Here is a 12843-nt window from a genome sequence, read left to right on the forward strand (position 1 = left end):
ATATATATATATATATATATATATATATATATATATATATATATATACATATTTCATTTACCTGTAATGCTGAGTTCCTGTTTCCTACTTCAAATAATATATTTATACAGAATATAGTTTTTAACGCCTAAATGCATTGATCTATATTTTTTGACTAACAGCTTCCAGTTCCTTATCAATTCTTCCACCTTCCTCTAGAAGTTGAGGTGTTTTCCTTCCCCTTGGTGATGGTTTTGAATTATAGGTGGAAGCAAAATAGAAGCCTTTGAAGACTTGAGGCAATGATAAGAGTAGGATTTTAACTACTTTACCTCAGTTCTATGTGAGAATCCTTTGACCTTAGTATACTTTCTTTTCTAAACTGCATTTAAATTTGTGTATGGATTAATATTGTCTTGCACCCAAAATTCACTAGAGCACAAGATGTTTCATTCAATCCTCCTCCCACCCCAAGTTCTTTACTGTATTCAGTAAACTGATCAAAACAGGGTTGTACCTAACAGACTCACTTTTTTTTAGCCCTTACCTTCTGTCTTGGAACTAACTAAGTATTGGTTCCAAGGCAGAAGAATGTTAAGGGCTAGGCATTTAGGGTTCAGTGACTTACCCAGGGTCACATAGCTACCAAGTGTGTGAGGCCAGATTTAAAACAGGACCTCCTCTCTAGGCTCTCAATCCATCAAGCCACTTAGTTGTCCCACAACAGATTCCTGTTACTACTCTTGGACTCTGCACTGTCTGAAATGTTTAGTTATTTTTTTTATATTTCCTTGCTCCAAGGGTATTGTCTTTATTCCATTATTTCCAATTTTATAAAATGTAGAATTTTCAAACCCATGGGTACCTGTTTACCATGGTGGGGGAAGTTGTCCTTAACTACAATTTGCTATGACTCTTAGGAAAAATAAGACCCCCAGGGAGGGGACATACTTGTCCAAGGCTGTCTTGCCCCATTTCTTAAGGCTTTAGTTTTCTCATTTCTAACATGAAAGGATTAGATCAGCTGACCTCCAGAGTCCCTCCTAGCTCTAACTATTATAGTGTACAAACTTGGACCATACTGTAGATTGCATTTGTCAAAGGAAGCAGAAAGGATTGTGTGGACAGAGAGAGGCTTTATGTTTATAGGTTGAGATCAAGCCTACAGAAACAGGACACTTTGGAATTGAATTCTTACTCATTTAAACAAGGGAGCACTGACCTTCAAGTACCAGTTTGGACTTGTGAGAAAGGAAAGTGCTGACTCCTCATTCAGATTTTTCTCCTTTTCGATATGATTTTTGCTATGAGTAGGTACTTTCTCCTCTTTAACCCTAGAATATTCACTTAAACTGAGTCCTTCCTTTGGACCCTCACATAATTTGAGGTGATTTAAGGTAGAAGGGATCTCAGAGGACATTGAATCCAACCTTCTCATTTTACAGACGAGGACACCAAGGCACAAAGAGAAGTCACTCACCTAAGGTCATAAAAAGTAGCAGAACTGGCATTTATAGCCATTTATAGTCCAGATCCTCTGACTCCAGATCCTGGGTTCTTTCCATGGTGTTATGCTTGTCTGTCTACATGTTTGCTCCCAAGCAGTATTGAGAGCATTTCCCTCATTTTGGACAACAAAACACTCCCTGATTTATTCTGAACTAGAAACCGAGGCATCAGAGAGGTAGGACTTTTGTGATTTGTGCTCTATCTGATTTTAATTAATTTAAATAGGGCCTGTTTTAAATGGGCCATCTCCTACAGTCCTTGCTGCAGTATGTTATTTGGCTCAGCAGGATTTGAGCAACTCTTTTAACTCACCAGGGTGTGATGACCTCAGTGAGACGAGCATTGTTAGCACTCTATGGAAAGCTATTTCGGAACCGTGTTATTTAGAAATCATTGCTGTTCTTTGTTGCAAAAGAAGTTTTCAAGAAAATGGTCTTTGTTTCCAGTGAGTTTGTCTCTTCTGGTTGGGAGGAGGAGATTCCAGAGCAGATATTGTCAGTGAGAATCAGCAGTCACCACTAACATAGCATCACTTAGAATACCACCATTTTTATCAACACACACACACACACACACACACACACACACGCACGCACGCACGCATGCATCCACACATAATTTTTATTTGGGAGGAAGGAGCAGTAGGCTTGAGTTGTGTGGGGCTTAGAGAACAGAAGGCAATAATTAGAGCAAGGTCAGTTAAATCCTTCCTTATCCTCAAACAGATTTGCATCCCATGCAATCCAGCTTCTGAGAAGTTTTGAGACGAAACCTGTAAAGGAAAGGCCAGATCTGAAATCCAGATCTATTTTGTATAAAAATAAGAATTATTGGTAGGTATTGTGAATGCCCTCACTCCAGGGGGTGTAGGTGTATGTTTTCATGATTTCTGTAACTGGCCCTTCTTTAGGCACAATCTACTCCTACGAATGGAAGCTGATTACTCATCCTACAAACTACAGCGGGGAAATGGAAGGACAGCATTCACAGGTCCTTAAACTCTCCAAGGTGAATTTCCTTCCTACATATGGTATGGGTAAGGGTTGCCCATCCATTTCCTAAAGTATATAATGCCAGGTAGGACTTTTTTTTTTTTCTGTAAGAGTCAGGAGAGACTTCCAGCGCTCACATCCTGAGCATCCTTTCAAAAATGAATCCCCTGAAAGCTTGACTGGCAGATTTCCAGTATTTGTTAGTTGATGACATTTTTGGTGAGAAAGACTTCTCTGGCGGAATGGTGTTGGCTATAAATATAGCTGCTAAACAGCCTGTAACAGTAGTATAAGGGTTTTAGACCTTATAAGGCAGTTGACCTTAGGATCCATATAGCTATGAACATTCCCTTGCTGTGGTGGAATTTAATGGCTATTCCACACTTTTCTAGAGGTTAGGGGGGAAAATGGAATAAGCATTTAGTATCTATGATGTGCCAGACACTGCACTAAGTGCTTTTACAAATACTTTCTCATTTGACCCTCACAGTAACCTTCTAAAATAGGTACTACTATTATATCATTCCCATTTTGCAGATAAGGAAACTGAGGCAGGCAAGTTAAGAGACTTGCCCAGGGTCACAAAGCTAATAAAAATCTGAGGCCAAAATTGAACTTAAGTCTTTCTGACTCTATGTCTAGTACTTTAGATTATCTTTATTTCATTTATTTATTTATTTATTTGTTTGTTTGTTTTGAGCCCTTACCTTCTGTCTTAGAACCAATACTGGTTCTAAGACAGAAGAGTAAGGGCTATGCAATGGGGGTTAAGTGACTTGCCCAGGGTCTCACAGCTTAGAAGTGTCTAAGGCCAGATTTGAACCTAGGACCTCCCATCTCTAGGCCTGGCTCTTAATCCACTGAGCCACCCAGCTGCCTCTGCTAGTATACCTTTGGCTGAGTTTTCTAATGTTTTATTTTTGAAAAGATCATCATTTAAATCTCATAGCCCAGTCCTGTTAGAAGAATATAGAGGGCCTTGCTTATTGTCCCACAGAAACACTGACATCCAGAGAAACTGAAACTTGTCATACTCTCCCAGTGGCAATTACTATTAGAATTAACCTTAAAACATAAAATTTCAAACTGATTTTTGACTCTTCCCTCTCTCTTTCTTCATCCAGTCCTTTTGTTTATATTCCTTCAGTATTTCATTTAGGTTTCCCCCCTGCGCCCTCCCCCCCACCCCCCTTTCTATACCTGGTATAACCACTCTAGTTTAGGCCATTATCTCTTGCCTGGACTAACAAAATAGTTTCCTAGCTGGTTTTCCTGCTTCCATTCTTTCCCCCTTTTTTGCTACTCCCTGCCTACATTCCAGTCTTTCCCTCATTGCCTATAGAATAAAAAAAAAAAAAACTTCATAGTCTATCTCCAAACTCACTTTTCCAGCCTTTTTATACTTTCCTCCCCTTTCTTTACCAGATTATTTCTGGTTCTAAGATCAGATTCTACCCTTTACCACCTCACAACTTTTATGTCCTCCATCTGCTTTTCATGTTCTCTCTTTAAACTTTGAACTTTTAAAATCCTTTCCTTGCTTTAAGACTCAGTTCAGGTCCTACTTTTTTCTTTTCTCCTCAGTTATAAACAAGAGGTTTCTTTCTTTTCTTCTCTCTTATGCAAGTCTTTTCCTTGTTTCAAAAAGATAACCTCAAAGTCCATCTCCTTTGTACTTATGTTATTATTTGTCTTTGACTTCTCTCTCCTACTATAGATAAGTTCACTGAGGGCAGGATCAATCTTATTTTATCTCTGTGTCCCTAACTCCTAGCACAGTCTTATATATGTGCATTTAATAAATATTTCCTGAATTAAATTTCCAGTCCATTGTTTGGCCTGCTCTTCCCTGTTCCCTTTTTCTTATTCTGTAACTAATGCTGATATAGTTTTTAGACATGGTCAATGCAGGAATGTTTTTAGCTTGACTATGCATATTTGTTATGAGGGTTTTGTTTTTCTTTTCTTTCTCCCCAGCCCCTCCACCTCCCAGTGGTCAAAAGGGTGGTGGGAGGAAGAGAAAATAGATTTTTGTTCGTTCACAAAAATAAAATTTACATTTTAAAAAGTTATATGCTAAAATTCAGGGCTCAAGCCTTTGTGTTTGGGGATAGTTGTTAATCTAGTTGTTTGTGCCTCATGATTGTCTAATAAGTCCCTTCCTCTTTCTCTACAGCTCACTCTGGGTCTATATGAATTCAAAGTGGTTGTACATGGCCAGAATTCTCACGGGGAGGGATATGTGAATGTGACGGTAAATCCAGGTATGTAGATCCCAATATTGGGTTGTGTGATTTTAAGGAGGAAGGAAATTTAGGCTTTGGAATGTTTACAATTTTTATTGGGATTTTCTGTTTCTGGAGAAGTCTATACTTTGGCTTTAGCTAAAAAAATCTGCAAGAAAAGATAGCATTGGTAATATGACCATTGTGTAGAAAGAACTTAGCCCGGCAATTTTACGAAAGAACTTTTTGGGAGGACTTCTCTAAGCATGCTGTTCTGAGAAAGCACCATATGCTTCTGTAAAACGGCCCGAGAGAACCAAGAGCCAGAGTCTAAAGTAAAAAGAACCTATCATCTGGCACTTGGGGATGATCATTTATTTTCCTCCCAGAGATGCAGGACTGTACAGAGAGTTCCTCGTGCATCCACCACTGTTCCTCTTTCACTGAAGGAGCCAACTTTTCCTCATTTCAAACAGATTTTTTCTGAAGCTTGGCTAGTTAGTGGATCATAGAAAAAACTCTTGATGTTCTTGACTCTTGCTTGGCATTTCTAGAAAAATGGGGGCAGAGTAGAGGGGAGAAGATAACACAGAAGCTAAAACCTATCTTTCAGTGTCTGTCTCAGTGCCATCTTTAATGTCCAGATCTTGAACTTCTTGTAACCCTTTCTGTTCATTCATTGACAGAGCTAAGTAGGCCAGAGCCTATTTGCAGGTATTTTATTTTATTCTGGGGATCAATTTTCCTTCCTTGAGCTTTGTAATCAAAGTCCTCTTGGCTTCAGTAATCTTTTCACCAATGAAGACTGCAATCCTTTCCATGTTATACTGGGCTTGGAATCAGGAAATCTAAGTTTAAATGCTAGCTTTGGGACCCTGGGCAAGTCACTTAACCTCTGTTTACCTTGGTTTCTTCAGCTGTCAAGTAGGAATAACAATAGCACCTATCTCCCTGAGTTGTTGTGAGACTCAAATGAGATAGTATTTGTAAAGCACTTAGGTATAGTGCTTGGCACATAATAGGCACTATATAGCTGCTTATTCCTTATCTTGTGAAATTCTTAAACATATCTTTTCCATATAATATCTAACCAATTCATTTGAGACCTTTCTCCGAGTGTTCTAACATATCAGTGCTGAGCTATATTGGTACTCAAGAGGTGGGCTTTTGTGGCAACCAGCAGTCTGAGTTCATTAAAATCGCCACTTAGGTTCTCAAATGTGACCCAGCCTTCTTCTTCTTGAATTTTGGACCCAGGTTGTAGTTGACCTACAGCATCTGTTCAGAAGAGAGAAATAGTGATGAGAAAGCCATCATTAAGGAAGCAGAATGGGAGCTATATAGACCACAGAGCCATTTGTATTTTATCTTGGTATTGAGCCTATGTGTGCTTTGATAAGTTAGTCCTCAGACATCAGTGTTTTGTGGTCTATAATCAAAGACTTCCAACTTTGTAGAGCTAGTCAAAACTGGTACTCTGTTGGTAGGGCCCCTGAGAACTTAGGATCTCCTCCAATGACCCATTAAGACTTTGGGCCAGGGATTGTTAGCCTTCTTTCCTCCAGGTTTATACCTTTCCAGAATTCCATTCAGAAGTTTTAAGAGGTAGCTAGGTGGCTCAGTGGATTGAGATGCAGAAACAGGAGGTCCTGGGTTCAAATCTGGCCTCAGACACTTCCTATCTGTGTGACCCTGAGCCTAGCACTCTTCTGCCTTGAACCAAAGCACAGTATTGATTCCAAGACAGGAGGTAAGGGTTTTTTTTAAAAAGAAGAAATAGAACCCAATTGATGATTCATAGAAGAAAAGAGAGCATTCCTCAAGTTTACAGCCATTTTAGGTTGGTTATTATACAAGGCCAATAATTATATCTGCAGAGATAAGACCATACCACCTCATAATCCATACATGAAGCCACCAAGTGATCGTTCATTGAGAAATTATTCGTGGCCTTCCTCGTGAAGTCTAAAGAGCACTACTATCGTAGAGCCTTTCTTAGGTATGTCTTTCGTCTGCCACTGTAATATCATTCGCATTGTGTAACCCTAAAACATCACTGTGAGAGGCCTTAGCCTCAGCTTGAAGGTTAGCTAAGTTAGATTTGGACAGAAGCAGGGTTTTTGCAAGTTGATCTTAACAATGTCCTGACCTTCCTAGACAGTAAAAAGAAGCAGATCTCTTAGTCTCTGAATACCTGGAAATGGAGCCTTATGTTCTCCTCCTCTCCAGTGACTATCTCAGAGAGGCTTACCAAATTATATCATTGGAGCCCAATGTACTCTTCTTTACTACAAAGGCTGTATGTTTTCCTTATGTTATTGGGTCATTGTTCTTACAGAACCCCATGTGAATCAGCCTCCTGTTGCTGTTGTGTCACCCCAGTTCCAGGAAATCTCTCTGCCAACCACTTCCACAGTCATTGATGGTAGCCGTGAGTACTATCCCCAGTGTATGATTCTGCAATCAGCAATTCCCCCTGCTCTGCCAGAGTGAGTGCCTGGTGGGGTCATGGAGTACAAGCCCAGGGGCATCACTCTGGTCATTTTGAATCTCCCTTGGCTGCCCCTGAGCAGCACAGGGTGGTTAAAGTCTCCAACCATATAAAAAGCAACTCTTATATGCCTAGAGGTGGAAAGACTGCAGAGTTATTTAAAATTCTTTTAGAGTTTCATGATTTGATAGTTTGTGTTCTTGTCCCTTAAATTAAGAATGTGCCACTATCACAAGATTTTTTCCCATGTAAGTAGGGTAAATAATGGACAAAGCTGCAGAAAGCTCACCTAGAGAGTTTCCCCTACCACTGACTGAGCTTTCTGAGTATCTTCTGATTGATAGAGTGACATAGTGTTTCCTTGGCACTAGAAGTAGATTTCACTGAAAAGATCAGGCACAGACAGCTGTTGGTCCTTCACCACTGTTCAGGTAGTGTTATGGGTCTTTAAGGCTTTAATAACATAAGCTTGATTGAGTTCTGTGAAGATTTTGCTCAGTCTTCCTTTCCTAGTACATGTGGATTGTTTTGTCCCAGGGGTCTCTTTAGATCCTAATACCACCAATTGAGCTAAACTTTGTCCATAAGGTAAAAGATGGATAGAGAATTAGAATAGGAGAAGAGGGAAGAAGCTAAAGAAAAAGGATGCCATATGGACAGGGAAGTGGAAAGAAGTGCATGCTAGTCATTGCCTTTGGAAAAAGCAGCATCAGACTATAGGTTACTTAACACCTGTGCTGCAGGGGCAGAAGCTCAAACTGTCTGAATAATCCAGTATTGTTAGGAGAAAAACCCTTCTAAGCGATAGTCTTCATTTTCCAGTGTGTATAAGAATGATGGGCAAAGAGACCACCACGTGTTATATCTTAAGTTTCTTTATGATCAGAAAGCACCGATGATGATAAAATTGTTCGGTACCAGTGGGAAGAACTGAAGGGACCTCTGAGAGAAGAAAAGGTATCTGAAGACACAGCCATATTAAAATTGACTAACCTGGTCCCTGGAAACTATACGTTCAGGTAAGTCATAATCCAGTCAGCTACCTCAGGAAAAGCTCAACAAACTTTAAACTTAAATAAAATCTACTGTAGTCTTTGGTTGAAAATACCATCTTAAATTCCATCATTTTTCTCTGATCTCGGATTAGTTATAAAACCATTGTGGATACTTATTGAAGGCAAAGATCCCCAACCACTAAATTATGTCTATCAGTCAATTTATCTCCAGCCTTGATAAGACTTTTTGCCTCTACCTTGCCACTCCATTTTGCCAGAATTCCTACCTGGGATAGACAGCAATAACCATCTCTTCTCCTTCCCTATGCAGGGACTTCATTGCCATTCCCAGCTCAAGGATTTTGTTAACAGCACATTTCTTTTCCCTTCCTTCTCCCTTTCTCACTCTCATGGCTTTGAAGAGATGAAATATGATCACTGTCCTTATTAGAAAGGTAGCTAGTGTTTAAGGTCCCATTTAAGATTTATGGATTTTTACATTTTGCTTTGGCTAGATTCTTTTTTCCTTCAATATCAATGAGCCCAAATTTGGTTCTTCACATACTGAAATATGATAATTAATTTGAGATAAGGGTCAGGTCTCCTTCCTGTGCCTTGGTTCCCCAAGCTGCAGAATGGGATTAAATTGGATATTCTCTAGGATTCTTTCTAGCTTTAACATTCTATGATTCATTCACCCCTTCCCTTCCCCCATCTTAATTTGCGTAAGAGTAGCATCATTCCTAAACTCTGAAATCAGCTGCTTTTTGGTCATAGTAACTCTGTAGGCAGGCCAGAAGCTGTTTGGTTATAATGGCAGAGAGGGTGGTTAGCTGCTATTTTGCCATCTGTAACTTGCTTTTTCTCTAATGCAACAGACTAGTGGAATCTGGGGGAAAACCTGTGAAAACAACAGGGAATGAGAAACTGGCCGAGACTACTGTGGGTTTTTCTTCTAAGAGGAGATACGGTATTAGCTGATTTTGCATATATGTATTGGCCATTCCTATAGTTTAGAAAAAAGATCCACTTCAGAAACACAGTCCCTTAAATTGTAGGTGAAAGAGGGCATGCTAGAGGATCTCTCTTCTTTTCCTGGCTCTGTCACCAGCTCTCTGTGAGACTTGATCTATTTGTATGTCTTGGCAATATATACTGTACCATGAAGGGAACTGGGCTCGTACATCACCTTTTGCATGGAACCTTTTCTTTTGTGCCCCCACTACTTGTGTCTTCTCCTGAAAATTATCTTGTATTTATTTACTTTATTATGTATATATACAAATAGAAAGAGTGGCCATATGCGTGTATATGCCTATATATGTGTAGTATATATGTATGTATATAGGGAGACCGTATATATGTGTGTGTGTGTGTGTGTGAATATACATATACACACAGTCCTCAAGAGCAGGAACTGTTTCTCTTTTGCCTCTGTAACCCTTGTGCCTTGCACATACTAAGCACTTAATAAATGCTTAGTGATACACTGATTTGATAACTTTTAAAGTCTGTTCAGCTGAAAGGTACAACATTGTCTAGCTTGATCTCTGTTACTTGCTATTTGTTTTTTTATTATGACTAAATAATCACCAAATATTCCAGTATGCAAATTAACAATGAAAAAGATTGTATGTGAAACCACAAACTTTTGTTATGTATAGTTTGAGTTTTATTTTTAAATATATATTAAATTTAATAAGATAATAACAAAGTTGCCGCATTTATGTCCCCTTCTTTAGTTCCTTTTTATTTAAATTTAGGAGTTCTTAACCTGGGGGTCCATAAACTTTTCTATAACTATATTGCAATGGATATTTTCCTTTATAATTCAATGTATTTTATTTTATGCATTTAACAACATTCTGAGAAGTGACCCATAGGTGTCACCAAAGATGAAAAAGGTTAAGAACCTCTGGTTGAATGATGGTTTTTTTGCTCTCCTTTTTTCTGGCTTACTTTTCCATCACTTCCTTCTAAGCACTTAGAAACCTTCCTTGTAACAGTATCAGGTAAAACCAATGAGGAGTACACTCTCTGTGCCTTCAAATGCGCTTCTTGTCCTGCACCTCCCTCTAGGCCACAACCTCTTCCTCTCCAGTCTTCTGAAGTCCCACTTGGCCACTTCATGGTCAGTTTCCTAAAGTCTTTCAGAGAGCTTTTCCTTTATCTTATTGTGGTCATATTGTAAACTATTTTCCTTCTATTAAATGTATTTTACTTAACTGCTCTTCTTTGTTATAAGAGAATGAAATTCAGAAGTGCAGGAGCATTAACCAAGAATAACTGTGATATCAAAACAAGTCAATGCAATTTTGTTAAAAACTTCATTCCTATGAATTCTATTAAAATAAGCAAACTTGTCATTGTTGAGTTGCTGTGTGAAGGAGTTCCCTTTTGTACTGAGCACCTGCCTCTGCTGAGTGGGCCTCTCCTCTTGTAGCCCAGTCCATCAGCAAGCCTTTATTAAGCACTTACTGTGCACTGAGCATTCTCCATGGTTTGAAGGAAACAATGTGAAATCCTGCAGTGTTGTGTCCTTTCCTTGAAGCTATGTTTTTTCTAGTTTTTATGAAGAGAACACAGGAAGAAGAATAGACCTTTCCCTTTGTGTCCAAGCTTCAGCTCTTTGTTCTCCCAAGCCTTTCTGATACTGTCATGAGCTACCTATGCCTTGAATTTGAAATCATGCAATGGTTCCCCTCTCACCCAAAGCCCACTTCTGATTTGTGTCCTTTTCTCCTTCCTCCTGGTGGGCAGACTGACAGTGGTGGATTCATTTGGAGCCAGCAATTCAACTACCGCCAGCCTGACTGTGAACAAGGCAGTGGATTATCCTCCTGTGGCCAATGCAGGACCCAACCAAGTGATTACTCTTCCTCAGAACTCCATCACCCTGTATGGGAATCAAAGCACTGATGACCATGGCATTGCCAGCTATGAGTGGTCTCTTAGCCCAAGCAGCAAAGGAAAAGTTGTGGACATGCAGGTAGGAGTGGTCACAAGCTACCCATAGGAACATTTCCATGAACTTTTAAATTATATTTGCTAATATTAGTTTAGAAGTCATGTTTGTGTACAGAAGCATCCCCCCCATCCCTTTTTAACAACCCCTAAGAGCTTATGATATATCTCTTAACTACATATGAACATAAAAATATAATCAGAAGATACTTAGATTTGGAACAGAAAAATCCTCACCAAGGTGAAAGTGTCAGCAAATTTCAGTATCCTTCTCTGCTCTTTTCATGTCTTATGTATTTTACTTATGTAAATGTATCATATCCTATCTCACTACTCCTAACCCCAACCCCCAACTATAAATGCCTTGTAGGCAGAATCTGAATTACTTCATCCTTGTTTCCTTAGTGCCAAGTAAAGGACCTAGCATGTAGAAAGAATAAGTCAGCTTTCCCCTTTAAGCGAATGGTGACTTTTTTTTTTTAACCTGTTCCTTCTTAGACTTGATACTTAATATGGATTCCAAGGCAGAAGAGCAGTAAGGGCCAAGCAGTGGAGGTTAAATGACTTGCCCTGGGTCACACAACTAGGAAGTGTCTGAGGCCAGATATGAACCCAGGACCTCCTGGCTCTTGTCTCTCCCTGAATGATGGCTTTTTAAAATGTATAAGAAACATTTAGTACCTAGAAGAGAAGGGAGTAGACTTCTCTCAGTTTCCAGAGATTAAAGATCAAGTAAAGGGAGTAGATAAAAATTACAAGGATGCATGTTTTGCCTCAGCATGAAATAATGCATTCTAACATAGAGACTAATGTCCAGCAAAGGAGCAGGCTTCTTACTGACATAGTAGTGATTTTGTCACTTTACAGCTTTTAAGATTGTGTGGGGCCTAGGGACAGCTGGGTGACTCAGTGGATTGAGAGCCAGGTCTGGAGACAGGAGTTTCCAGGTTCAAATTTGGCCTTAGACTGTCCTAGCTGTGTGACCTAGGCAAGTCACTTAACCCCCATTGCCTAGCCATTACCACTCTTCTGCCTTGGAACCAACACAAAGTATTGATTCTAAGCAGAAGGTAAGGTTTACCCCTCACCCCATCCCCCACCCCCCCAAAAAAAAAGATTCCATGGAGGGGTTTTGTAAAGGCTTGAGGAAGGATGGATGATAAAGGGACATAAATCTCACTAGGTGGCCCTGGTTTTTTAGCAATATTTTTCTGGTGTTGCAAATCCTGAACATTTCTATGAGGTGATGTTAAAGTTCAAACATGAAATTGGGAAATGCTTTTTGTGTTTTGTTTTAACAGCTTTATTGGGAGCATAATGAGTTTGTCCTCAATGGGACAGTAAGGCTTTTATAAAGAATATATTTTTATATTTATCTTAATATTTGTCTTGGTCTTTCTGATTTGAATATTTGCCCTCTTTGCACATTTCTCTAAACCCCTTGTTGGAGCCAAGCTTTTCCTCTGCCCCAGGAAAACTGAGACTTTATTCAAACCTTTGTTAGTATTAAAGAAGTCAGGAACTTTTATTTGTGGATAAGAAGTTTTTGGCCAGATGTTCTCCAAATGTTTGACTGCACATTTACCATTTATAATTGAATTAGTAGGCACAGCCTTGATAATAGATAAGGCCTAGGAAATTGGATAAATGATTTCCATCAGAGTAGGAATTGCTGTCTTATATTATAG

The 12843-nt window shown here is 39.3% G+C and overlaps 1 protein-coding gene across 1 annotated transcript in view; it reads left to right on the plus strand.

Moving 5' to 3' along the window:
- Positions 1–12843, plus strand: part of KIAA0319L (KIAA0319 like) — a 103701-nt gene that overhangs the window by 45616 nt on the left and 45242 nt on the right. The window contains exons 5-9 of the mRNA XM_044668061.1: positions 2399–2496; positions 4657–4744; positions 7044–7136; positions 8083–8215; positions 10952–11180. Of these exons, the coding sequence (XP_044523996.1) occupies positions 2399–2496; positions 4657–4744; positions 7044–7136; positions 8083–8215; positions 10952–11180 (641 nt within the window). The remainder of the gene's footprint in view (positions 1–2398; positions 2497–4656; positions 4745–7043; positions 7137–8082; positions 8216–10951; positions 11181–12843) is intronic.

This window comes from Gracilinanus agilis, chromosome 3 (genome assembly GCF_016433145.1).
Source record: "Gracilinanus agilis isolate LMUSP501 chromosome 3, AgileGrace, whole genome shotgun sequence".
Taxonomy (NCBI): Eukaryota; Metazoa; Chordata; class Mammalia; order Didelphimorphia; family Didelphidae; genus Gracilinanus; species Gracilinanus agilis.